The sequence below is a fragment of the Puma concolor genome, chromosome E2 (genome assembly GCF_028749965.1).
Source record: "Puma concolor isolate L17-30 chromosome E2, mPumCon1.1.hap2, whole genome shotgun sequence".
Taxonomy (NCBI): Eukaryota; Metazoa; Chordata; class Mammalia; order Carnivora; family Felidae; genus Puma; species Puma concolor.
The window spans coordinates 60,865,677-60,893,029 of NC_141681.1; the positions used below are offsets into that span (position 1 = coordinate 60,865,677).

The 27,353-nt window shown below is 45.3% G+C and overlaps 1 protein-coding gene across 1 annotated transcript in view; it reads right to left on the reverse strand.

The window, feature by feature from the left end:
* Positions 1–5,829: 5,829 nt before the first annotated feature.
* The window catches only part of LOC147573883 (uncharacterized), a 37,753-nt gene continuing 16,229 nt past the window's right edge, over positions 5,830–27,353 (reverse strand). The window contains exon 2 of the mRNA XM_086690778.1: positions 5,830–13,945. Coding sequence (XP_086546904.1) covers positions 5,992–13,945 — 7,954 coding nt within the window. The 3' untranslated portion in view covers positions 5,830–5,991. The remainder of the gene's footprint in view (positions 13,946–27,353) is intronic.

Sequence of the window (27,353 nt, forward strand, 5' to 3'; positions counted from 1 at the left end):
AACTACACTTCTCAGAGTATGGATAGGGTCACTAATTATGGAATCTTTAGTTTCTTCAAGTGACCTCACCCACTTCCTTTCTGTGATTCTGGAGCCATGACCAAAACACATCCCCACCAAGTAGTTATTAAGCACTTGCTTGTATATCTCACATGAGGGGGAGCTTATCACCTTTCATGACAGCCTCTCCATCCTCAGAATTTAACAATGATTCCTTGGGGCGCCTGGGTGGCTCAGTCAGTTGAGCGTCCAACTTCAGCTCAGGTTGTGATCTCATGGTTTGTGAGTTCGAGCCTAGTGGCAGGCTCTGTGCTATCAGCTGCTTCGGATTCTGTGTCTCTATCTCTCTCTGTCCCTCCCCCTCTCAAAAAATAAATATTTGAAAATAAAAAAAAATAATTATTACAAAGATCTCCCCAGCAGTATTCGTATACGTGGTTGGCAGGACTATAAACTGGAACCAATTTTTCGGAGGACACAGTGGCTATATCTGCCCACATTAACACTTAGTAGTTTATCCTACTGATAGATGTGCATGTGCACTCAAAGGTCTGTGTATGGGGTTAGTAAGAGCTGAGCACTATCTCCAAGGATAGAAGATTGGAGAGAACCTTGGTCCACTGACAGGACTGGGGAAATGCATTATGTTGTATGCTTTTTTTTCCTATTAAAAAGTTTTTTGTTTATTTATTTTGTGAGAGAGAAAGCACGCTGGGGAGGGCCAAAGAGAAGGAGAGACAGAATCCCAAGCAGGCCCTGTACCATCAGCACAGAGCCCGATGTGAGGCTTGAACCCACACACTGTGAGATCATGACCTGAGCTTAGGTCAAGAGTCAGAGGCTTAACCTACTATGCCACCCAGGCGTCCTGCATTATGTTGTATTCTTTTTTTTTTTTTTTTTACATTTTATTTTTTATTTTTTTTAACGTTTATTTATTTTTGAGACAGAGAGAGACAGAGCATGAACAGGGGAGGGGCAGAGAGAGAGAGGGAACACAGAATCTGAAACAGGCTCCAGGCTCTGAGCAGTCAGCACAGAGTCCGACACGGGGCTCGAACTCACGGACCGCGAGATCATGACCTGAGCCAAAGTCAGACGCTTAACCAACCAAGCCACCCAGGCGCTGGTACATTTTATTTTATTTTATTATTTTTTTGAGAGAGCAACATTAAAAAAAATCTTTTTTATAATTTACATCCAAATTAGTTAGCATATAGTGCAACAATGATTTCAGTAGTAGATTCCTTAGTGCCCCTTACCCATTTAGCCCGTCCCCCCCCCACAACCCCTCCAGTAACCCTCAGTTTGTTCTCCATATTTATGAGTCTCTTGTGTTTTGTCCCCTCCCTGTTTTTAAATTATTTTTGTTTCCCTTCCCTTATGTTCATCTGTTTTGTCTCTTAAAGTCCTCATATGAGTGAAGTCATATGATATTTGTCTTTCTCTGACTAATTTCACTTAGCATAATATCCTCCAATTCATCCATGCAGTTGCAAATGGCAAGATTTCATTCTTTTTTATTGTCAAGTTATACTCCATTGTATATATATATATATACCACATCTTCTTTATCCATTCATCCATCGATGGACATTTGGGCTCTTTCCATTATTTGGCTATTGTTGATAGTGCTGCTATAAACATTGGGGTGTATGTGTCCCTTCGAAACAGCACACCTGTATCCCTTGGATAAATACCTAGTAGAGCAATTACTGGGTTGTAGGGTAGTTATATTTTTAGTTTTTTCAGGAATGTCCATACTGTTTTCCAGAGTGGCTGCGCCAGTTTGCATTCCCACCAGCAGTGCACAAGATAACCTCTTTCTCCGCATCCTCGCCAACATCCGTTGCTGCCTGAGTTGTTAATGTTACCCATTCTGACAGGTGTGAGGTGGTATCTCTTTGTGGTTTTGATTTGTATTTCCCTGATGATGAGTGAAGTCAAGCATTTTTTCATTCGTCAGTTGGCCATCAGGATGTCTTCTTTGGAGAAGTGTCTATTCATGTCTTTTGCCCATTTCTTCACTGTATTATTTGTTTTTGGGTGTTGAGTTTGATAAGTTCTCTATAGATCTTGGATACTAAATCTATATGTCGTTTATCTGATATGTCGTTTGCAAATAATCTTCTCCCATTCCATCAGTTGCCTTTTAGTTTTGCTGATTGTTTCCTTCGCTGTGCAGAAGCTTTTTATTTTGATGAGGTCCTCGTAGGTCATTTTTGCTTTTGTTTCCCTTGCCTCCGGAGATGTATTGAGTAAGGAGTTGCTGTGGCTAAGATCAAAGAGGTTTTTGCCTGCTTTCTCCTCGAGGATTTTGATGGCTTCCTGTGTTCCATTTAGGTCTTTCATCCATTTTGAGGTTATTTTTGTGTATGGTGTAAGAAAGTGGTCCAGGTTCATTTTTCTGCATGTCGCTGTCCAGTTTGCTGAAGAGACTGTCTTTATTCCATTGGATATTCTTTCCTGCTTTGTCAAAGATGAGTTGGCCATCTGTTTGTGGGTCCATTTCTGGGTTCTCTATTCTGTTGCATTGATCTGAGTGTCTGTTTTTGTGCCAGTACCATACTGTCTTGATGATTACAGCTTTGTGGTATAGCTTGAAGTCCGGGATTGTGATGCCTCCTGCTTTGGTTTTCTTTTTCAAGATTGCTTTGGCTATTCAGGCATTATGTTGTATTCTTACAGTTAAAAACTCTACAGCTCTTCCTGCAGCCACATGGGCAAGAATGGTATTAATACATGAGAAGCAAGGTGTATGAACTGTGGAGAATATGCTATTGTTTCTATGAATGGCAGGAGAGGTTATATATTTTTGTATACATGTATGCATATGCATATGCAATGAATGTTTCTGGAAAGACAGACAAGATTCTGCTAACAGTGGCTGCCTCTCGAGAGTTTCAGAGGGGGCAGAGAGGCAAGAGACATTTTTCATCATATATCCTCATAACATTTTTAAAATTTTTGTCCATGGACATGTATTTTGCTTCTAAAAATTTGCTTCTTAGACATTGAAGAAGGAATGAAAGCCCTCCACAAACAAACTTGCTATAAAAACATTTGATCCACTTATATGAGGTATCTAGAGGAGTCAGATTAATGGAGGCAGAAAGTAGATGGTAGGGACCAGGGGCTGGGGGAGGGGGAGGGGGAGGTGTTTATTGGGTACAGAGTTTTAATTTTCAAGACAAAAAAGTTCTGGAAGCTGGTTGCACAACAATGTGAATATACTTTACACTACTGAACTGCACACTTAAAATGGTTAAAATGATAAAATTTATGTTATGCGTATTTTATCCCAATAATATAAAAAAACTAAATATATTTGAAATAACACAAGTATGTTCAAAACAAAGAACATCCTCCAGAAACCAATGCCCACCTCAACATGATAACCAGGATTTATAGTTTGGCCTTATATCCTTCAGATTTTTTGTCATGTACATGAAATGCTTTCTATGATTTGACTCCTACTATAACTTCATTTAACACTTTGGAATCAGAAAAAAAGTAGGTTTATGAATATGTGATTCTACGTAGATCATCCCCATGGATGTTTGATGCATCACATACACAGACATAGTTTCATTTTGAAAAAAAAATTGGTTTTTAATTACATTTTGCATTTTAGCGTGTTTCATCCACAGAGTATTTTTCCATATTCATTAAAATGTTCATAATCACGATTTTAATAAGTGTGCAATGTCTTGTCATATAGTGTTGGCAAATAATGTTATACAATTCTGAGTTACCTAAGCGACATGAGGAAGTATTCTTTGTCAGCCAAATGAAGTAAGTAAAAGTACTTGCCTCACAGGCTTGTGGTGTGAATGAATGAAGCTGATGCATTAAATATCTTATCACAGGCCCTGGCACCTAGTAAGCACTTGATTATTGTCATTACTATGTGATCAAGTGGTATTTGATTTTTTAGAACTTGAGAGAGTGCCACAATGGACATCTTTGTATGGGAGTGCTGTGCTTGTTTTCTCTTTTTAAACGAGTTATGGTGAAGAAGGATTGAGGGCATGAGGAGAAACAGAGGAGTGAAGGAGGAAGCAGGGAAGGAGGGATGGAGGAAAGGAAGGGAGGGAAAGAGGAAGGGAGGGAGGGAGGAGTTATTTTACAGCTATGGGATGTAAAGTTTCCTGGAAGGTCAGCCAATGCTCTTCATTTTTGGACCAGAAAAGGTGATGCTCAGAGAGGATCAGTCTGCCTAGGTGACCCAGTGGTCCCCTTGCCCCACCCCATGCTCATTCTATCATCCTGGTTTGTAGGGTTATCTTCAGATGATGGATGAAGCAGGAAACAGAAGCCCAAAGACATTCACCAACTCAGAAGTCAAAGCGGGGGCTTCCACACCTCCTGCCTCCAGTCAGATCCTCGAAGAATCACACTTTTTTTCCTGAATAACCAAAAGATGCTTTGCTCCCAAAGAAGACTCTCAGAAACCAGTGCATCCACAGCTGAGAAGCTTGGCTGAAGGAAGCCTCAACAAGATAAAGCTTCTGGCCAGGGAACTTGAAGCTGTCATTCTCCCCGAAGACCTCAGAATCAGGGCTCATTATCTACTCTCTGTGCCAATCTGGGGGCAGTGCAGACACAGCCCTTCCATTCTATCCACCCCATCTCTCCAGCTGAAGAGGAGTATACCTCTCCACAGTGCAAAATTCCAGTTCCATGGCAAGGGTGCTTGATGTGGGCCAGGGTGTGAACAAACGGGTCCTCTTCTACTCCTCTGGTGAGAGCACAAACTGATGCAGCCATGTTGGTGGGCAAGCAATTAGACAGGTTAAAACAAAAACTTGCCTTCCCTGATGCAAATCAAACCCACAGTGAGATACCATCTCACACATGCTATGTTGGTTATCATCCAAAAAGGGGGAAAAAGAAGAGATAACAAATGCTAGAGAAGATATGGAGATGACGATGATGGTGATGATGATGATGGTGATGATGATGATGATGATGATGGTGGTGATGATGGTGGTGGTGATGATGATGGTGGTGGTCATGGTGATTGATGATGATGATGATCATAATAGTGGTGGTGATGATGGTGATTGTGATGATGATGGTGATGGTGACAGTGGTGGTGATGATGAAAGTGACGATAGTGGTGGTGATGGTGATGGTGGTGGTGATGACGGTGGTGGTGGTGATCATGATGGTGGGGATGATGGTGGGGATAGTGATGATGATGATGATGGTGGTGGTGGTGATGATGATGGTGGTGGCGGTGGTGATGGTGATGATGATGGTGGTCGCGATGATGATGTTGGTGGAGATGAAGATGATGGTGGTCGCGATGATGATGTTGGTGGAGATGAAGATGGTGGTGGTAGAGATGATGATGCTGGTGATGGTGATAATAATGGTAATGCTCATGATGATGCTGGTGGTGATCATGATGGGGATGGTGGTGATGATGGTGGTGATGACGGTGGTGATGATGGTGGTAGTGGTGGTGATGATGGTGGTGGTGGTGGTGATGATGATGATGATGGTGGTGATGATGATGATGGTGATGGTGATGATGATGGCGATGATGGTGGTGATGGCAGTGATGATGATGGTGGTGGTGATGATGATGGTGTTGATGATGGTGGTGATGGTATGATGATGCTGGTGGTGATGGTGATGATGATGGTGATGGTGGTGATCATGATGGTGGTGATGATGATGATGGTGGTGGTGGTGATAATGATGGTGGTGGTGATGATGGTGGTGGTGGTGATGGTGATGGTGGTGATGATGGTGATGTTGGAGATGATGGTGATGGTGAGATGATGATGATGGTGGTGGTGATGGTGATGGCGATGATGGTGGTGGTGATGGTGATGGCAATGATGATGATGGTGGTGATGGTGATGATAGTGGTGATGGTGATGATGATGGTGCTGGTGATGATGGTGGTGATGATGGAAGTGAACGTGATGACGATGATGATGATGGTGGCGATGGTGATGATGATGGTGGTGATGATGATTATGGTGATGGTGATGACGATGATGATGGTGGTGATGGTGATGATGGTGGTGGATGGTGATTATGATGGTGGTGATCGATGGTGATGGTGGTGATGATGAAGGTGGTGAAGGTTATGATGGTGGTAGTGGTATGATGGTGGTGGTGATGGCGATGGTGATGATGATGGTGGTGGTGATGATGATGGTGGTGATGGTGGTGAAGATGATGGTGGTGGTGATGATGGTGATAGTGATGATGTTGGTGGCAATGACGATGGTGATGGTGGTGGTGGTGGTGGTGGTGGCGGTGATGATGATGATGGTGGTGGTGATGATGATGATGGTGATGCTGATGATAATGGTGGTGATGGTGATAATAATGGTGGTGATCGTGATGGTGGTGGTGGTAATGGTGATGATGGCTCGATGGGATGATAATGGTGGTGGTGATGGTGGTGATGACAGACGTGATCATGATGATGATGGTGGTGATGGTGATGAGGATGGTGGTGGTGGCGATGACGATGGTGGTGATGATGACGATGGTGGTGGTGATCATGACGGTGGTGATGATGATGGTGATGATGATGATGGTTGTGGTGATGATGGTGGTGGTGGCGATGATGATGGTGGTGATAATGATGATGATGGTGAGGGTGATGATGATGGTGGTGGTGATGGTGATGGTGGTGGTGATGATGATGGTGGTGATGGTGATGATGATGGTGATGGTGATGATAATGATGGTGGTGATGATAATGATGGTGGTGGTGATGGTGATGGTGGTGGCGATGACGATGGTGGTGATGATGATGATGGTGGTGGTGATGGTGATGGTGGTGGTGATGATGATGGTGGTGATGGTGATGATGGTGGTGTTGATCATGATGTTGGTGATGATGATGGTGATGTTGATGATGATGGTGGTGGTGATGATGAAGGTGGTGGGGGTGATGATGATGGTGGTGATCCTGATGGTGGTGGTGGTGATGATGATGGTGGTGATGATGGTGGTGGAGGTGATGATGATGGAAGTGATCCTGATGGTGATGGTGATGATGATGATGATGATGGTGATGGTGATGATGATGCTGGCAGTGGTGATGATGATGGTGGTGGTGGTGATGATGATGGTGGTGATGATGGAAGTGATCGTGATGATGATGGTGGTGATGGTGATGATGATGGTGGTGGTGATGATGGTGGTGATGGTGGTAATGGTGGTGATGGTGATGATGGTGGTGATGGTGATGATAATGATGGTGGTGATGATAATGACGGTGGTGGTGATGATGATGGTGGTGGTGATGATGATGGCGGTGATGGTGAGGATGGTGGTGTTGATCATGATGGTGGTGATGATGATGGTGATGTTGATGATGATGGTGGTGGTGATGATGAAGGTGGTGGTGGTGATGATGATGGTGGTGATCCTGATGGTCTTGGTGGTGATGATGATGGTGGTGGAGGTGATGATGATGGAAGTGATCCTGATGGTGATGGTGATGATGATGATGATGGTGATGGTGATGATGATGCTGGCAGTGGTGATGATGATGGTGGTGGTGGTGATGATGGTGGTGGTGATGATGATGGTGGTGATGATGGAAGTGATCGTGATGATGATGGTGGTGATGGTGATGATGATGGTGGTAATCCTGATGGTGATGGTGGTGATTATGATGGTGGTGATGATGATGATGGTGATGGTGATGAAGATAATGGCGGTGGTGATGATGATGGTGATGGTGATGATGTTGGTGGCAGTGACGACGGTGGTGGTGGTGGTGGTGGTGATGATGATGGTGATGGTGGTGGTGATGATGGTCATGGTGGTGATGATGATGGTGGTGGTGATGATGATGGTGGTGATCCTGATGGTGGTGGTGGTGATGATGATGATGGTGAGGGTGAAGATGATGGTGGTGGTGATGGTGATGGTGGTGGTAATGACGATGGTGGTGGCGATGATGATGGTGGTGGTGGTGATGAAGACGGAGGTGATCCTGATGGTGATGGTGATCATGATGGTGGTGATGATGATGGAGGTGATCCTGATGGTGATGGTGATGATGATGGTGGTGATGATGATGGTGGTGGTGATGATGATGGTGGTGATGATGGAGGTGATCATGATGATGATGATGGTGGCGATGGTGATGATGATGGTGGTGATGATGATGATGGTGGTGATGGTGATGAGGATGATGATGGTGGCGATGGTGATGATGATGGTGGTGATGATGATGGTGATGCTGATGATGGTGGTGATGATGATGATGATGGTTTTGGTGATGATGATGGTGAGGGTGAAGATGATGATGGTGCTGGTGATGGTAATGACGGTGGTGGTGGTGATGATGATGGAGGTGATCCTGATGGTGATGGTGATCATGATGGTGGTGATGATGATGGTGGTAGTGATGATGATGGTGGTGATGATGGAGGTGATCATGATGATGATGATGGTGGCGATGGTGATGATGATGGTGGTGATGATGATGATGGTGATGCTGATGATGGTGGTGATGATGATGGTTTTGGTGATGGTGGTGGTGATGGAGGTGATCATGATGATGACGATGGTGGTGATGGTGATGAGGATGGTGGTGGTGGTGATGATGATGGTGATGGTGATGATGATGGTGGTGGTAATGATGATGATGGTGGTGGTGGTGATGACGATGGTGGTGATCCTGATGGTGATGGTGGTGATGATGGTGGTGGTGGCAATGATGATGGTGGTGCTGAGGGTGATGATGATGGTGGTGATGATGACGATGGTGGTGGTGATGATGATGGTGGTGATGATCATGATGGTGGTGGTGGTGATGATGATGGTGGTGATCCTAATGGTGATGGTGGTGATGATGATGGTGGTGGTGGTGATGATGATGGTGGTGGTGATGATGATGGTGGTGGTGATGATGATGATGGTGATGATGATGGAGGTGATCGTGATGATGCTGATGGTGATGCTGATGATGATGGTGGTGATCATGATGATGATGGTGGTGACCCTGATGGTGATGGTGGTGATCCTGATGGTGGTGATGATGATAGTGATGGTGATGATGATGATGGTGGTGGTGATGATGATGGTGACGGTGATGATGTTGGTGGCAATGACGATGGTGATGGTGGTGATGGTGATGATGATGGTGGTGATCCTGATGGTGGCGATGATGATGATGGTGGTGGTGATGATGATATTGGTGGTGATGATGATGGTGGTGATGGTGATGATGATGGTGGCGACAGTGATGATGATGGTGGTGATGATGACGATGGTGGTGGCGATGGTGATGATGATGTTGGTGGTGATGGTGATGAGGATGGTGGTGGTGATGGTGATAACGGTGGTGATGGCGATGATGATGGTGGTGATCCTGATGGTGATGGTGGTGATTATGATGGTGGTGATGATGATGATGATGATGGTGATGGTGACGGTGATGATGATGATGGCGGTGGTGATGATGATGGTGGTGGCGATGATGGTGGTGATGGTGATGAGGATGGTGGTGATCCTGATGGTGGCGATGATGATGATGGTGGTGGTGATGATGATGGTGGTGGTGATGATGGTGGTGATGGTGATGATGATGGTGGCGACGGTGATGATGATGGTGGTGATGATGACGATGGTGGTGGCGATGGTGATGATGATGTTGGTGGTGATGGTGATGAGGATGGTGGTGGTGATGGTGATAACGGTGGTGATGGCGATGATGATGGTGGTGATCCTGATGGTGATGGTGGTGATTATGATGGTGGTGATGATGATGATGATGATGGTGATGGTGACGGTGATGATGATGATGGCGGTGGTGATGATGATGGTGGTGGCGATGATGGTGGTGATGGTGATGAGGATGGTGGTGATCCTGATGGTGGCGATGATGATGATGGTGGTGGTGGTGATGATGGTGGTGGTGATGATGGTGGTGATGGTGATGATGATGGTGGCGACGGTGATGATGATGGTGGTGATGATGACGATGGTGGTGGCGATGGTGATGATGTTGGTGGTGATGGTGATGAGGATGGTGGTGGTGATGGTGATAACGGTGGTGATGGCGATGATGATGGTGGTAATCCTGATGGTGATGGTGGTGATTATGATGGTGGCGATGATGACGATGATGATGGTGATGGTGATGATGATGATGGCGGTGGTGATGATGATGGTGGTGGCGATGATGGTAGCGATGGTGATGATGGTGGTGATGGTGATGAGGATGGTGGTCGTGATGGTGATAATGGTGGTGAAGTTGATGATGATGATGGTGGCGATGGTGATGATGATGGCTTTGGTGATGATGGTGGTGATGATGGAGGTAATCATCATGATGATGGTGATGATGGTGATGAGGATGGTGGTCGTGATGGTGATAATGGTGGTGATGGTGATGATGATGGTGGTGATCCTGATGGTGGTGATGATGATGATGATGATGGTGGTGGTGATGATGATGGTGATGGTGATGATGTTGGTGGCAATGACGATGGTGATGGAGATGGTGATGAGGATGGTGGTGGTGATGGTGATAATGGTGGTGATGGTGATGATGATGGTGGTGATCCTGATGGTGGCGATGATGATGATGGTGGTGGTGGTGATGATGGTGGTGATGATGGAGGTGATCATGATGGTAATGATGGTGGTGATGGTGATGAGGATGGTGGTGGTGATGGTGATAATGGTGGTGATGGTGATGATGATATTGGTGATCCTGATGGTGGTGATGATGATGATGGTGATGGTGATGATGATGATGGCGGTGCTGATGATGATGGTGGTGGCGATGATGATGGTGGTGACGACGATGATGATGATGGTGGCGATGGTGATGATGGTGATGGTGATGATGATGATGGCGGTGGTGATAATGGTGGTGGCGATGATGATGCTGGCAATGTTGATGATGATGATGGTGGCGATGGTGATGATGATGGTGGTGGCGATGATGATGATGGTGATGGCGATGATGATGGTGGTGATGGTGATGATGATGGAGGTGATCCTGATGGTGATGGTGGTGATGATGATGGTGGTGGTGATGATGATGGTGACGGTGATGATGTTGGTGGCAATGACGATGGTGATGGTGGTGGTGGTGGTGGTGATGATGATGGTAGTGATGATGATGGTGGTGGTGATGATGATGGTGGTGATGGTGATGATGATGATGGTGGCGACGGTGATGATGGTGGTGGCGATGGTGATGATGGTGGTGGCGATGGTGATGATGATGTTGGTGGTGATGGTGATGGGGATGGTGGTGGTGATGGTGATAATGGTGGTGATGGCGATGATGATGGTGGTGATCCTGATGGTGATGGTGGTGATTATGATGGTGGTGATGATGATGATGATGATGATGGTGATGGTGATGATGATGATGGCGGTAGCAATGATGATGGTGGTGGCGATGATGATGGTAGCGATGGTGATGATGATGGAGGTAATCATGATGATGATGGTGATGATGGTGATGAGGATGGTGGTCGTGATGGTGATAATGGTGGTGATGGTGATGATGATGGTGGTGATCCTGATGGTGGTGATGATGATGATGATGGTGGTGGTGATGATGATGGTGATGGTGATGATGTTGGTGGCAATGACGATGGTGATGGTGATGAGGATGGTGGTGGTGATGGTGATAATGGTGGTGATGGTGATGATGATGGTGGTGATCCTGATGGTGGCGATGATGATGGTGGTGGTGATGATGATGGTGGTGATGATGATAATGATGGTGGTGATCCTGATGGTGGCGATGATGATGATGGTGGTGGTGATGATGATGGTGGTGGTGATGATGATGATGGTGGTGGTGATGATGATGATGGTGGTGGTGATGATGGTGGTGATGACGATGGTGGTGATGATGGAGGTGATCATGATGGTAATGATGGTGGTGATGGTGATGAGGATGGTGGTGGTGATGGTGATAACGGTGGTGATGGCGATGATGATATTGGTGATCCTGATGGTGATGGTGGTGATAATGATGGTGGTGATGATGATGATGGCCGTGGTGATGATGATGGTGGTGGCGATGATGATGGTGGTGATGATGATGATGGTGGCGATGGTGATGATGATGGTGGTGGTGATGATGATGATGGTGATGGCGATGATTATGGTGGTGATGGTGATGATGATGGAGGTGATCCTGATGGTGATGGTGGTGATGATGATGATGGTGATGGTGATGATGATGCTGGCGGTGGTGATGATGATGTTGGTGGCAATGATGATGGTGGTGGTGATGGTGATGGTGGTGATGATGGTGGTGATCCTGATGGTGGTGATCCTGATGGTGATGGTGGTAATGATGATGATGATGGTGGCGATGATGGTGGTGGTGATGGTGATAATGGTGGTGGCGATGGTGATGGTGGTGATGATGATGATGATGGTGATGATGGTGGTGATCATGATGGTGGTGATGATGCTGATGATGATGCTGATGGTGGTGGCGATGATGGTGGTGGTGATGGTGATAATGGTGGTGGTGGTGATGATGGTGGCGATGGTGATGGTGGTGATGATGATGATGATGGTGATGATGGTGGTGATCATGATGGTGGTGATGATGCTGGTGATGTTGGTGATGATGGTGGTGGTGATGGTGATGGTGGTGGTGATCCTGATGGTGATGGTGGTGATGATGGTGGTGATGACTGTGATGGTGATGATGATGCTGGCGGTGATGGTTGCGATGGTGATGGTGGTGATGATGATGGTGGTGATCCTGATGGTGATGGTGGTGATGATGATGATGGTGATGATGATAGTGATGGTGATGATGATGCTGGCGGTGGTGATGATGATGTTGGTGGCAATGATGATGGTGGTGGTGATGGTGACGGTGATGGTGGTGGTGGTCATGATGGTGGTGATGGTAATGATGATGATGCTGGTGGCGGTGATATTGGTGGTGATGGTGATGATGATGATGGTGATGATGATGGTGGTGATGATTCTGGTAATGTTGATGATGGTGGTGATCATGATGGTGGTAGTGATGGTGATGGTGGTGGTGGTGATGGTGGTGATGATCGTGATGGTGGTGATGGTGATGATGATGGTGGTGATGGTTGCGATGATGATGATGGTGATGATGGTGGTGGTGATGATGATGGTGGTGATCCTGATGGTGATGGTGGTGATGATGATAGTGGTGATGATGATGATGATGGTGATGGTGATGATGATGGTGGTGGTGATGATGATGGTGGTGGTGATGATGATGGTGGTGATTCTGATGGCGATGGTAGTGATTCTGATGGTGATGGCGGTGATGATGGTGGTGATGATGATGATGGTGATGGCGATGATGATGATGGTGGTGGTACAGGTGATGGTGCTGGTGGTGATGATGATGGAGGTGATCCTGATGGTGATGGTGGTGATGATGATGGTGGTGATGATGATGATGGTGGTGGCGATGAGGATGGTGGTGATCCTGATGGTGGTGGTGGTGATGATGATGGTGGTAATGGTGATGATGATGGTGTTGGCGATGATGATGATGGTGGTGGTATAGGTGATGGTGCTGGTGGTGATGATGGTGGTGGTGGTGATGATGATGGAGGTGATCCTGATGGTGATGGTGGTGATGATGATGGTGGTGATGACGATGATGGTGGTGGCGATGAGGATGGTGGTGATCCTGATGGTGGTGGTGGTGATGATGGTGGTGGTAATGGTGATGATGGTGTTGGCGATGATGATGGTGGTGGTGGTGGTGATGGTGATGATGATGGTGGTGGTGGTGATGATGATGGTGGTGGCGATGATGATGGTGATGGCGATGATGATGGTGATGGCGGTGATGATGGTGATGGCGGTGATGATGATAGTAGTGGTGGTGATGATGATGGTGATGGTGATGGTGGTGATGATGGTGATGATGGTGATTATTATTATCATGATTTTGCTATTATTTTCTTTCTGCCTGGAAAATATAAAGATTTAACTCCTTGGGTCCTTCTCACTCAGCTTATGAAAGTCAAGCCTCCTGGGCCATTGCTTATTCTTTGGACTCAAATTCCCTTACGGATCTGGGGGCAGAGAGGCAAAAATACCCAGGCATTCTCTATTCCTTTCCAAGCTTTTATAGTCTGATATCACTGAATCTGCTAGATTCAGCCATGCCTGAAGCCAACACTCCCCTCCATTGCACTTATCACCACTAGACATGCTATATAATTCTCCATTGCATTTATCACCACTAGACATGCTATGTACTTCATGAACTTTGTACATTGTATGACTTTCCCACCAGAATGTAAGTTTCATGAGGAAAGGGCTTTGGTCTGTTTTGTTCACTACACTATCAGCAGTGCTCAGATCAGTGCCTAGCACATAGTAGGCACTCAACAAAGATTTGCTGGTGGAATCAATGAATGGATAACTTAAGCAAAAACATTGAAACTATTGGAATTGTATGAGGCAGCTGCTAAAATCTATGGAAAAGCCAAATCACTTTATCTCAGAAAATACAGAACTGAGACTAAAGTATTGTCTTCTGGAATCTCTGCAATGAGTTGACTCTGAACATTTCCAATCCTTGAGGCATGAGAAGGAATGGTGGACAAGCCACCTTTTAGTCAAAGGAGGACACGGCACCATAATTGGGTATCTCACCAAGCGTAAGTACTGTACTTACCTGTCTCTGGAAGAGTGCATTCAGCTGCAAGATATCAAATGTCTTTCAAGAGTGGCTTCTGTTAGAGAATGAGATAAACTACAAACTAAGAAGAAATACTGCAAAAGGCACATCTGATAAAGGACTACTATCCACAATATACAAAGAACTCCTGAAATTCAACAATAAGAAAAAGAGATACTCATTTTAAAAATGGGCAAAAGGCCTTAATGGACACCTCACCAAAGAAAATACACAGATGGCAAATTTGCATATGAAAATGGGCTCCACCTTATACACACAAGGAAATGCAAATTAAACAATGAGACACTACTGAACACCTATTAGAATGCCCCAGATCCAGAACACCAATGTCACTAAATGTGTGCGAGGATGTGGAGAACAGGAACTCTCGTTCATGGCTGGTGGGAACACAAAATGGTGCAGTCACTTTGGAGGACAACTTGCAGTTTCTTACAAAACTAAACATAGTCTTATCATATGATTTGGCAACTGCACTCCTTGATATTTACCGAAAGGAATTGAAAACTTATGCCCACACAAAAACTTGAATGGGGGGATGTTTCTAGCAGCTTTACTTATAATGGCCCAAACTTGGAGGCAACGATGATGTCCTTCAGTAGGTGAAGGGATAAATAAACTGTGGTCCATCCAGACTATGGGATATTAGTCAGTGCTGAAAAGAAATGAGCTATTAAGTCATGAAAAGACTGGAGGACCTTTAGATGCATATAATTAAGTGAAATAAGCCAATGTGAAAAGACTACATACTGTGTGATACCAGCTTTATGACATTCTGGGAAATACAAACATACAGAGGAAAGATCAGTGGTTGTCAGGGGATAAGGAGAAGTAGGGATACATAGGAAGAACCCAGAGGAACTTTAGGGCTGTAGAACTATTCTGTAGGATGCTGTAGTGAAGGGCACATGTCATTATTCATTTGTCAAAACCCCTGGAATTGGGGCATCTGAATGGCTCAGTCGGTTAAGCACCTGACCTTGATTTCGGCTCACTGACAGTGCAGAGACTACTGGGGATTCTCTCTCTCTCCCTCTCTCTCTCTCTCTCTGCCCCTCCCCTGCTCGCTTACTCTCTCTCTTTCTCTCTCTCAAAATAAATAAATAAACATTAAAAACTAAAACCCTGGGGGGCACGTGGGTGGCTCAGTTGGTTGAGCTCAGCTCAGGTCATGATCTCACGGTTTGTGGGTTCAAGTCCCATGTCGGGCTCTGTGCTGACAGCTTGGAGCCTGGAGCCTGCTTCAGATTCTGTGTCTCCCTCTCTCTCCCTCAAAATAAATAAACATTACAAAAAAGATTTTTAAAAGTGGCCTAAGCAATAATAACTTAGTTAAGGGCTTACCGTGTGCCAGGCACTGATAGCCTTTCATATATTATGAATGATTTCCTTACAATAACCCCATGAGGTAGGAATTATTAGTATCTCCACTTTACAGATGAGAAAAACAGAAACACACAAGGGGTTGGGTTCACGCTAGATAGGAAACAGCTGAGCCATGTTTCAAACCTGGATGTCTGATGCCAGATCCCACATGCTTACCCACATCATTATAACATCCAGCATTTAAATTGTACGTATATGGGCCAGGCACACCTTATGTGACTTATGTATGTCAATTTAATTCTCATAACAATGCCGTGGGCTGACTATCCTCACCATCATTATCATCACCCCCACTTTATAGATGAGGAGAATGGAATTACAGTAGGTTACTGTCCTGACGCCACGTAGCTCCTAAAATAAAGAAGTGGGATTTGGATTCATGCAGTCTTGCTCCAGAGAACATATATCCATTACATTCTACTGCCTCTAGAATAATAAGTTTATTGTCTCTTAAAATTGCCAAGTAAAATACAGGACACTCAATTAAATTTAAATTTCATATAAATAAAGTTTCCTTAAAGTATAATTATACCAATGATTTTTAGAATAAGTATGTCCAAAACATAGCATGGGAGAGGGAGGCAAACCATAAGAGACTCTTAAATACAGAGAACAAACTGAGGATTGTTGGAGGGGAGGTGGGTGAGGGGATGGGCTAAATGGGTGATGGCTATTAAGGAGGGCATTTGTTGGGATGAGCACTGGGCATTGTATGTACCAGATGAAATACACGGAGCGCCCAGGGTGGTTCAGTCAGTTGAATGTCCAACTTGGGCTCAGGTCATGATCTCCCGGTTCATGAGTTCGAGCCCCAGATTGGGCCCTGTGCTAATAGCTGAGAGCCTGGAGCCTGCTTCAGACTTTGTGTCTCCCTCTCTCTCTGCCCCTCCACTGCTCATACTGTGTCTCTCTGCCTCTCAAAAATAAATAAAAGTTAAACAGATGAAACATGGAGTTCTACTCCTGAAACCAAGACAACACTGTATGCTAACTAACTTGAATTTAAAAAAGCTTGTCTATCTGAAACTCCAATTTAACTGGGAGTCCTACACTTCTGTTTGCTAGATCTAGCAACCCCACCACCTCATACAACAAAATGACCATAGATGAGTAGTTCTAAATTGGTCAATTCAAGGTATCAATGATATCAGACTTGCTTCTCTGTGAGAATCTAGGATTTGCCCTCATGATCACAAAACAGCTGCCAGTGCCCCATCCTCACCAGAAAACATCCAGAAGAAAGGACGGGAGGAAGATGGAGAGTGAGGAATGCAGTCCCACCCTTTGCCTCATTCTTTTTTATGTGGAGGAAAATATTTCTTTGGAGCAGGAGGGAACTTCTCATTAAATCTCACTGGCCAGATTGGGTCACAGGCTCACTCCTAAACCAACCACCAGCAAAGGAGAAAAGGGCCGTTGTGATTGGCTAGTGCCTACAGATCATCTCCCAGAGCTGAGGCCCCAGTTCCCAGAGCAAATCGCCTTCTGGTTCTGCACAGGGTCAGGGTTCTCCTGGGAGAGTGGTGCCTGCCCCTGCTTGGGTTATTACTGCTGCCTGACAAGCTGCCTCAAACCTAGAGGCATGAGGCAACCCTATTAACATCCTCCTGATTCTTTGGGTTGAGATGTAGGACAGAGCTCAGCAGGATAGTTTGTCTTTGCTGCACTATGTCTGGGGCCTCCGCTGGGAAGCCTTGAGGCTGGAGGTAACACCACGGCTGGAAGCTGGAGAGATATGGAAGTGTCTGTGCTCATATTTGGGAGGTCAGCTTGTGGTCAGCTGGAACCCCTACATGTGGCCCCTCCAAGGGGTGTCCTTGTGAAATGGTTTGGGCTTCTGGAAGCAGGACACTCAGGTTCTGAGGAGGTCCTCCTCTGCTCCTCCTGCTCTCGTCCTCCAGAATGTCCTCCTCTGCTCCACCTGCTCTCCTTCCCCAGAAGGTCCTCTTCTGCTCCACCTGCTCTCTTTCCCCAGAAGGTCCTCCTCTGCTCCACCGGCTCTGGTCCTCCAGAAGGTCCTCCTCTGCTCCACCTGCTCTCTTCCACCAGAAGGTCCTCCTCTGCTCCACCTGCTCTTGTCCTCCAGAAGGTTCACCCAGGCATGCTTTCATTGCAAGGGCAGATGAGCAAGACTTATCCCAAGCTGTAGTGTGCATCACAAGTACCAGCATCTCTTTGCCAAAGTGAGTCACACGAATGCATGTGCTCTGTTGTTACACAACACATTGCCACAAATTGTGGCTTAAAACAACGCATACATATCATCTCACAATTGTGTGGATCAGGAACAGCTTCGGTGGGTCCTTTGCTTCAGAACAAATATCATGACATCCAGTGGGTTTTCATCCCAAGCCAAGGCTTCCTCTCAAGTATATCCAGGGTTGGATATACTTCCAAGATGACACAGTTGTTAGAATCCAGTCCCTGGTGGGCAGTTAGGCTGAGGACTCCAGTTTCTTGCTGGCCTTCTGTGGTAGATAGAATAATGCCCTTTGACCCCCTCCAGAGAGGTCCACATCCCAATCCCCAGAGCCTGTAAGCATGTTACATTACATGGCCAAAGGGACTTTGCAGGTGTGACTAAGGATCCTGAGATAGGGGATGAGCCTGGATTATCCAGGTGGGCCCCATGCAACCACAAGTGATATGGTGCTAATAAATCAGGAAAGAAGGGGTGGGAGGAAGAGAAAGGTTGTACATCTCTGTACCAAAAGCCTCAGTTATTGCTCTCTGTACCCACCTACTCTGGGCATCTTCCTTACAAGTGCCAAATAGTCCAGAGACACCATCTAAGCTGTGACAGGCTGTAACAGCCCAGACAGTCCTCTCCTCCAGGTCTGCATGGAAATCTTATCATGCACGACATCTAAAGATTCCACCTCCCAGCTCACCCTGATGGCCTTGAGGACAGACCATCTGAAGATTCTACCTGCCAGCTCACCCTGATGGCCTTGAGGAGGATGGATTTCAAAGAGGCAAGTTTTGGTGCCTGGAGGCCAATCAGGAGGTGACAGCAGGTGTCCAGGCAGGAGATAGTGCTGGTGATGGGGAAAGGTGGAGAGATTTGGGGTATATTTTGGTGGTAAGACTTCAGGTTTATTTCAGCAGCAAATGTGACCAAAACCCAACCCAAATAAGGTTAAGCTGAAATAGAATTTTCTGGATCATGGAACTGGGAAGAATGGAGGAGGTCACAGAGTCAAAGAAAGAAAGCGAAGGAATGTAATCCTTGGAAGAACTAGGGATCCCGTCTTCCAGATCTTTCTGTATATATCATCTATCTATCTATCTATCATCTATTATCTATTTATCTATCTTCTATATACCTATCATTTATCTATCAAATATATATCTATCATCTATCTTATACCTACCTATCATTTATCTATCATCCATCTATCTGTCTAATTTTTTTTAATGTTTATTTATTTTTGAGACAGAGAGAGACAGAGCATGAACGGGGGAGGGTCAGAGAGAGGGAGACACAGACTCTGAAACAGGCTCCAGGCTCCGAGCTGTCAGCACAGAGCCCGACGCAGGGCTCGAACTCAGGGACTGCGAGATCATGACCTGAGCTGAAGTTGGCTGGTTAACTGACTGAGCCACCCAGGTGCCCCTGTCTGTCTATCTATAAGTAAACTATCTACTATCTATATATCATCTATCTATCTATCTATCTATCTATCTATCTATCTATCTATCTTCTACCTATCATCTATCTATCTATCTATCTATCTATCTATCTATCTATCTATCTATGTATCTATCTATCATCTCTCTACTATCTATATATCATGTATCTATCTATCTATCTATCTATCTATCTATCTATCTATCTATCATTTCTCTCTCTCTCTCTCTCTCTCTCTCTCTCTCTCTCTCTCTCTCCATACCTCCACCTTTCTAGTTCCTTCTCCACCTCTCCATCTCATTATCACTCATATCCATGTGTTCCTTACACGGAATTTCTCACATCCTGGGCATGAAGAAATATGGCTAACATCTCCCCAACCCCAGCAAAATCTTCATGATCCCAAAACCCTTCAGTCCATCCCAACAAAAAACTAATTAGCTGTGTTTGTGTTGCTGCCTTCACTGAGAACCGACAAATGTCACCAGGGGTGGGAAGCTATGACTGGCTAAGCCTGGACCACGTGCTCTCACCTGCAGCCAGTTGGGGCAGAGTACTGTGACCCAGAGCCTAGTGGGACTTGCAGGAATGGGGTATATCCCCAAGGGGACAGAGACATGTTGGCAGACATACCCCATGCTATGACAGGTAGTCCTGAGCCACCAGGACAAGTGAGAAGCCTCCTTCCTACCGGCCTATGGAGCTCTTCTCAGAATATGCAGCCATGTGCAAGCTCCTGGGAAGCACAGGTCTCTCAGGATGCCAACTCCACTGGAGCATTTGGAAAAACCCAGAAATATCATTTTACACCCAAACAAGTGTGGCTCTGTTATGAAACTCCCCAACCCTCCACATGTCTGGTTTCTTTTTTCTATTTGAATCTCACGTCAAATGTCACCAGACCCTCAGAAAGCCTGATCACCTGTCTAATGCAGCCATCTCCTCATTCACTCTCTGGTATTCAGTTATATTTCCCCTCATCATTCTCTGAGCACAGAGAATACAATAGACAACTTACTAACTTGCTTTATAACATGTCTACCCATATCTCCATCCCTCTATCCACCTGTGAGTGCATCTTAATTTTTTATGCATCTCAAAGTAAGTTACAATCACTAGTATGTGGTCTTCCAGTATTTCAGCATGTACATTGCTAACTGGAGTTCACTGACAGTTCTTTTTTTGTTTTATTTTGGGGGCAAAGTTTACCTAGAGAAAAATGCCCAGATAATTTTTGATAAGTTTTAACAAATGCACATGCCTGGGTAACCCAAATCCCTTTCAAGACACAGACTGGTACCATCGCCCCACCCCCAACAAGAAGTGGGGTTTCTGTGTCCTAGGATAGATGTATGATTAACTTTATAAGAAACTGCCACCCTCAATGACAGAAATGCTTAAATAAATGGTGGTATATTCATACAATAGTGAGAGACAATGGAAACCAGCCACAAGCAACAATATGGATCTATCTAGAAACCTAATTTGAGAAAAAGAAGCCAGAAAAGATTTTGTATGCTTTAAAACTTCGTCAAGTTTTAAAACACGTAAAAACTGATGAATGATGTGAATGCCTTTGTGGGATAGTAGAGTCTGGTAGGGGGGGATGGGGATTTCCAGGGCGCCGATAATATTTGTCTCCCAATAAGTTGCTGGTTGCAAAGGCACGTTTATTTGGGAAAACTCACCAAGCTTCACAATTATGATTCATGTACTTTTCTGTACGTAGGTAACACTTAAATAAAAAGGATATTTAAAAAAAACTAGGTCCATGCATGTTGTTGCAAATGGCAACATCTTAGTCTTTCTTATGGCTGAGTAATACTCCAACATGAGTATAACACTGTATGTTAATTATACTTCAATTAAAAAAATCTTTTGAGGGGAAGCTGGGTGGCTCAGTTGGTTAAGCGTTGGACTTTGGCTCAGGTCATGATCTCAAGGTTCATGAGTTCAAGACCCACATCAGGCTCTGTGCTGACAGCTCAGAGCCTGTAGCCTGCTTCGGATTCTGTGTCTCCCCCCACCCTCTGCCCCTCCCTTGCTTACTCTCTCTCTCTCTCTCCCTCAAAAATAAACATTAAAAAAAAATTTTTTTTAACCTTTTGAAAATAACTAGGTTACCTGACTTGAGATCTCATGCCCTTAACCACTATGCTGTCAAGATAGCAAGTGCCCCACCAGTTCTTCAACAAACAAAATGTGGGGGAAACTTTAGAGGGAAATCCTCATAGATTAAAATACATTTAAGAGGGGCGCCTGGGTGGCGCAGTCGGTTGAGCGTCCGACTTCAGCCAGCTCACGATCTCGCGGTCCGTGGGTTCGAGCCGCCGCGTCAGGCTCTGGGCTGACAGCTCAGAGCCTGGAGCCCATTTCAGATTCTGTGTCTCCCTCTCTCTCTGACCCTCCCCCGTTCATGCTCTGTCTCTCTCTGTCTCAAAAATAAATAAACGTCAATAAAAAAAAAATTAAAAAAAATAAATAAAACCAGTGACATTGCATATGGACTCCAGGAGTTGATTAAAATAAAAATGGGCAAGTATTCTATTCAGTATAATGTTTATATAAAATACTTAGAAGTAGGGGCGCCTGGGTGGTGCAGTCGGTTAAGCGTCCGACTTCAGCCAGGTCACGATCTCACGGTCCGTGAGTTCAAGCCCCGCGTCAGGCTCTGGGCTGATGGCTCAGAGCCTGGAGCCTGTTTCCGATTCTGTGTCTCCCTCTCTCTCTGCCCCTCCCCCGTTCATGCTCTGTCTCTCTCTGTCCCAAAAATAAATAAACGTTAAAATACATTTAAGAGACAAATATATCAAATGCAATGGCTGGGTATCATTAGAACATTTATTCAAAAAACTAAACCAACAATTGGGGGATTTGAACACTGTCTGCACATTGGCCGATGCCCACCTATATGGGGGAGGGCCAGTGGCTTACCTGGTCCACCACTTCAAATGCCAATCTCATCTTGAAACAGCCCCACAGACACACTCAGAAATAATGTTTAGCCAGGTATCTGGGTGTCCTAAGGCTGTCAAGCTGACACACAAAATTAACTGAAGTTCGTAAGTTATTCGTATTTGATGACTTTTTACCTGAGGTCCTTTTTCTGTTCCAGGATCCCATCCAGAACATGGCTTTACACGGAGTCACCGTGTCCCCTGAGGCTCTGTGACACTGTCTCAGACTTTGTCTTTGGTGACCCACACAGTTTTGAGAAGAACTGTTCAGGTCTACCATAAGGCGCGCCGGTATAGGAATTTGATGTTTTTTTCACAGTTAGGAGGGGGTTATGGGACCACAAAAGTCTGGTGCCATTTCATCCTGTCACATTAATGGCACATTCTATCTGCACAATTTAGGACACGCCATGACTGTTGATCAGGCCACGTTTTCAGGTTTTCTCACTGCAAAATCACTCTTCTCAGGGATTTTATAGAGTGCCCCTCAATTGGGATTTGTCTGAAGTTTTTCTTGTGATTACACTGGGGTTCTATGTTTGGGGGGGGGGGCAGAATACCGCAGAAGTAAAATGCCATTTTTGCCACATCACAAAGTATTTCTGTCTGCAGTTCTATTTCCCTGAAAGGAGCTATGCCTTTGTCACACATGGAGGGCCCATGCATGGGTGGCTGGGTCTTCCTCACCAGAAGGAGCCTTTCTGAAGAGCAGGGGCTGTTTCTGGCTCATTGGCAGATCACCAGCACGTGTTCAAGCAAGTGCCCAGTGTTTGAAAAAGGAAGAACAGACAGAGACTCTGAAGCAGGTGCCTAGAGCCATCACTCCAGTCAATGCAAAGTTATGGAGTATCTACTCATCAGACACGATTCTATTTGCTGGAGATACAGCAGTGAGCAAGCTGGACCCTGGCTCTTAAGTTCTGGTGGACAGAGGTGAATTATAAGCCGGAAAATCAGGGTTTCTCAATTCATGCACACTTGATATTTGGGGATGAATCATTCTAAGCTGTGGGGACTATCCTGGGCTTAACTGCGGGATGTTAAGCAGCATCCCTGCCCCCCACCACTAATGCCAGGAGCACCCCCCTTTCCAGCTGTGACAACCAAAAATGTCTCTAGACACTGCCAAGGGTTCCCTGGGGAGCCAAGTCACCCTTCATTGAGAACCACTGCAGTAAAGAAACATGTAAGATCATCTCAGTGATTTAACAGGTTTTCACTGAATGTGCACTGAGTGTTCTCGGCACCGGAGAGGCAAAGAGTGAACCAGACGGTCAAAGCCCCATCCTCACCCATGTGCCCACTTTACAAGAAGAAATGCACACGGCTAGGCAGTGGTTGCACCCGGCCACGCCAAAAAAAATCTTTTCCTCTCTTGCAATTCTGGGATGTGCTTTCTCAGCACAGAGACACTAGCCCTTGGGGAAGAAGTGCCTGCCAGAACCGCGGATGCTTTACTAATGAGTTAAACAGGTCAAAAAGTTTCTTCACAATTCCCAGGCCAATCTCTGATTGCCAGTTCCTAACGAGCTCATAGGCCCTGGTCTCCAGTGGCTACTGGAGGGGAGTTGGAGGCCAATTACTGCAGTCCCGTCTGGCTCCTCATGCTCCAGGCCCCAGCCCTGCAATACCAGGGTGACAGAGGGGGCGGGGGGGATCTCTCTCGGGCACCAAGCATGTCAGCAAAGTTCTCGTCCTTGGGGAACCACCAGGAGTTTCAACGTAATGAGGTTTTTCTTAGCCGTAAAAGAATGGGTTGTTATGCCGAGCTAAACTGATTCGGGGCTGGTGGAATTTCTAGCCTGTGTTACCAGGTAAGAGCAGTCCCACTGGACTCCAGGGTCTGCAGACAGGTTAGCTAAGGTCAGTTGGAGTCAGACCGCGGCGTCTGTTTATTCTTCACCGAGTTACTTCCCTCTTTGGTGCAGACACTAAATATTCAGCCCAATTAGCAATGCTGAAGGTGTGTGCTCTCTAATTGCAATGATTTCCTGAGTGATAACACCCAGCCCCTCGGCTCTAATTGGTGTCCATATGCTGACAAGTCCTGACCCTCAGCCCCATGTTTTCCTGTCCTGCTGTTTCTCCTCTTGAATGTCTAACAGACATCTCACAGTTAACATATTAAGTAGATCCGTGGCTTTGTGTCCCCAAATCTGATCTTCCTACAGTTTTCCCCAGCCCAGTAAATGGCATCCACTATCCACCCAGATACTCAGTCTGGAATCCTAAAACTCACCCCCAGCACTAAAACAGGATGGTTGTAGCTATAGGGTCACATGGCCGGGTTATTGTGAGGACCAAAGGTGTGTGTGTGTGTGTGTGTGTGTGTGTGTGTGTGTACACACACATATGTAATCATATGTGTCGTATACAGGACAGCGTGTAGTCACATACATATATAATTGTATGTGTCGTATATAGGACAGTGCATGGCTCAGAGTAAGCATGTGTTTGCTGCCATTGTTATGCTTTATATTACTTTATATTATTATATTACTTTATATTATTAAAATTACATCGTTATTTTATATTACCACATATTACATTATGTATCATTTTGCATTATATTAGTATTGTTTCTCCCACAACCCATATGCAACCACTGGAAACAATTTTCAACTCCCCAAAGTTTAGACTTTCAATTTTCAACATACAATAAAAGCTCGGATTGCAAGTAAATTGTTCTGCAAGGGTTCCAGATAAATGAGCGATGTCTTGCAATATGAGTAGTGCATGACGCCCAATGTCACATGATCACAACAGAGCCAATGGTTCTTGAAATTTGCTTTGATATGCGAGTGCTTTGGATTGCAAGCGTGTTTCCGGATGATTTGTGCTCGCAAACCAAAGTTTCACTGTAGCATCCACGCCCACCCGTCACCACCTCTGCTGTTACCATGTTAGTCCAAAAGCCACCAACTGCCCTGGGCCAAACCCCTGCCAGCGCGGACCCCTGCCAGAGCACCTACACACCCTAGTTCTGCCCTTGTGTCCTTAAAAGTTTATTCTCTACACCCTGTAACTGGGACCAGCCTGGGTCACAGCCTCATCCAAGCCCTGCAGGGCTTTTTTTTTTTTTTTTTTTTTTTTTTTTATCATGCTTGCTAATCCAACCCATACTCCTCACCATAGCCAATCGGGTCACATGGTCTCCCCACTCCCGGCCTCTCCTCATCTCCTGCCATCCCTCACCCTCCAATCTGCTCCACTCACATCTTTCTAATGCCCTGAGTGCCTCCTGATCTCAACACCTTGCATGTACTGTTTCCTCTGCTGGAATGTTCCCTCCTCAGTTCAGTGCATGGCTCATTCTACCATTTGATCATTTGTCTTTTCCTCACTAAGCTGTCCTTGACCATACTGGCTAAATACATGCCCTGCTGTCCTTCTATGCCCCTTGTCATGCTGTATTTTTCTTCATATGTCGACTACCACCTGAAAGTTGAAAATGTATTTGTTTACTTATTTACTGCTTGACTCCCAGCTAGAATATAACATCCATGATTTTTAAAAATTTTTTAATGGTTATTTATTTTTGAGAGAGAGAGAGAGAGCACAGGGGAGGGGCAGAGAGAGAGGGAGACACAGAATACAAAACAGGCTCTAGTCTCTGAGCTGTCAGCACAGAGCCCGACATGGGGCTCGAACTCACGAACTGAGAGATCATGACCTGAGCCGAAGTCAGGTGCTTAACCAACTGAGCCACCCAGGCACCCTAACATTAATGATTTTACAAGATCTGGGATCTGTGGTTTACAGTGGTCTGTAAAGAAGTGTCTTAGGGGTATTAAAAAAAAGAGTTGTAGAATGAGTCAATGACATAAAAATAAAGAAATTATAAACCGTTATGCATTGGAATTGTGTCCCACACCCCAAAATTCAGATTTTGAAACGCTAACCCCCTATGAACTCAGAGTGAGATGTTATTTGGAAATGGGGTCCCTGCACAGGTAATTAGTTAAGATGAGGTCATCCTGGATTAGGATTCCTCTAATCCAATATTAATGGTGTACTCATAAAAATGGGCAATTTGGAAGCAGACATGTATGAGGGAAGGTGATGTGCACAGACACAGGGACAAGACAGACATCTACAAGCCAAGGAGAGGGGCCTGTAACAGATCCTTCAGAGCCATCAGAACAAACCAACCTGCAGACACCTTGACCTCGAACTTCCAGCCTCCAGAACTTTGAGACAATAAATGTCTGTTGTTTAAGCCACTCAGTCTGTGGTACTTGTTATGGCAGTCCTGGAAACGGAGGCACTAAGTAGGACCTTTGTATCAAATAAACTAATATACAATATACAAGGAGTTCTTACAAACTACAAGAGATCAAAATGCCAATAAAGCATGGACAAGGAAGATGAACATAAAATTCACAAGAGAAGTGGAAATGGCCAAGCAGAATATTAAACATGTTACCCAATAGAACTTTCCAGAATAAGGGTGCAGTAAAAAGGAGGCAGCTTACCCAGTAGAACATTCCAGGATAAGTGAGTGGTAAAAAGGAGGCAGCTTACCCAGTAGAACATTCCAGAATAAGTGAGCGGTAAAAAGGAGGCAGCATACCCAATAGAACATTCCAGGATAAGTGAGCGGTAAAAAGAAGGCAGATTACCCAATAGAACTTTCCAGAATAAGGGTGCAGTAAAAAGGAGGTGGTTTCCCTAATAGAACATTCCAGAATCAGTGAGC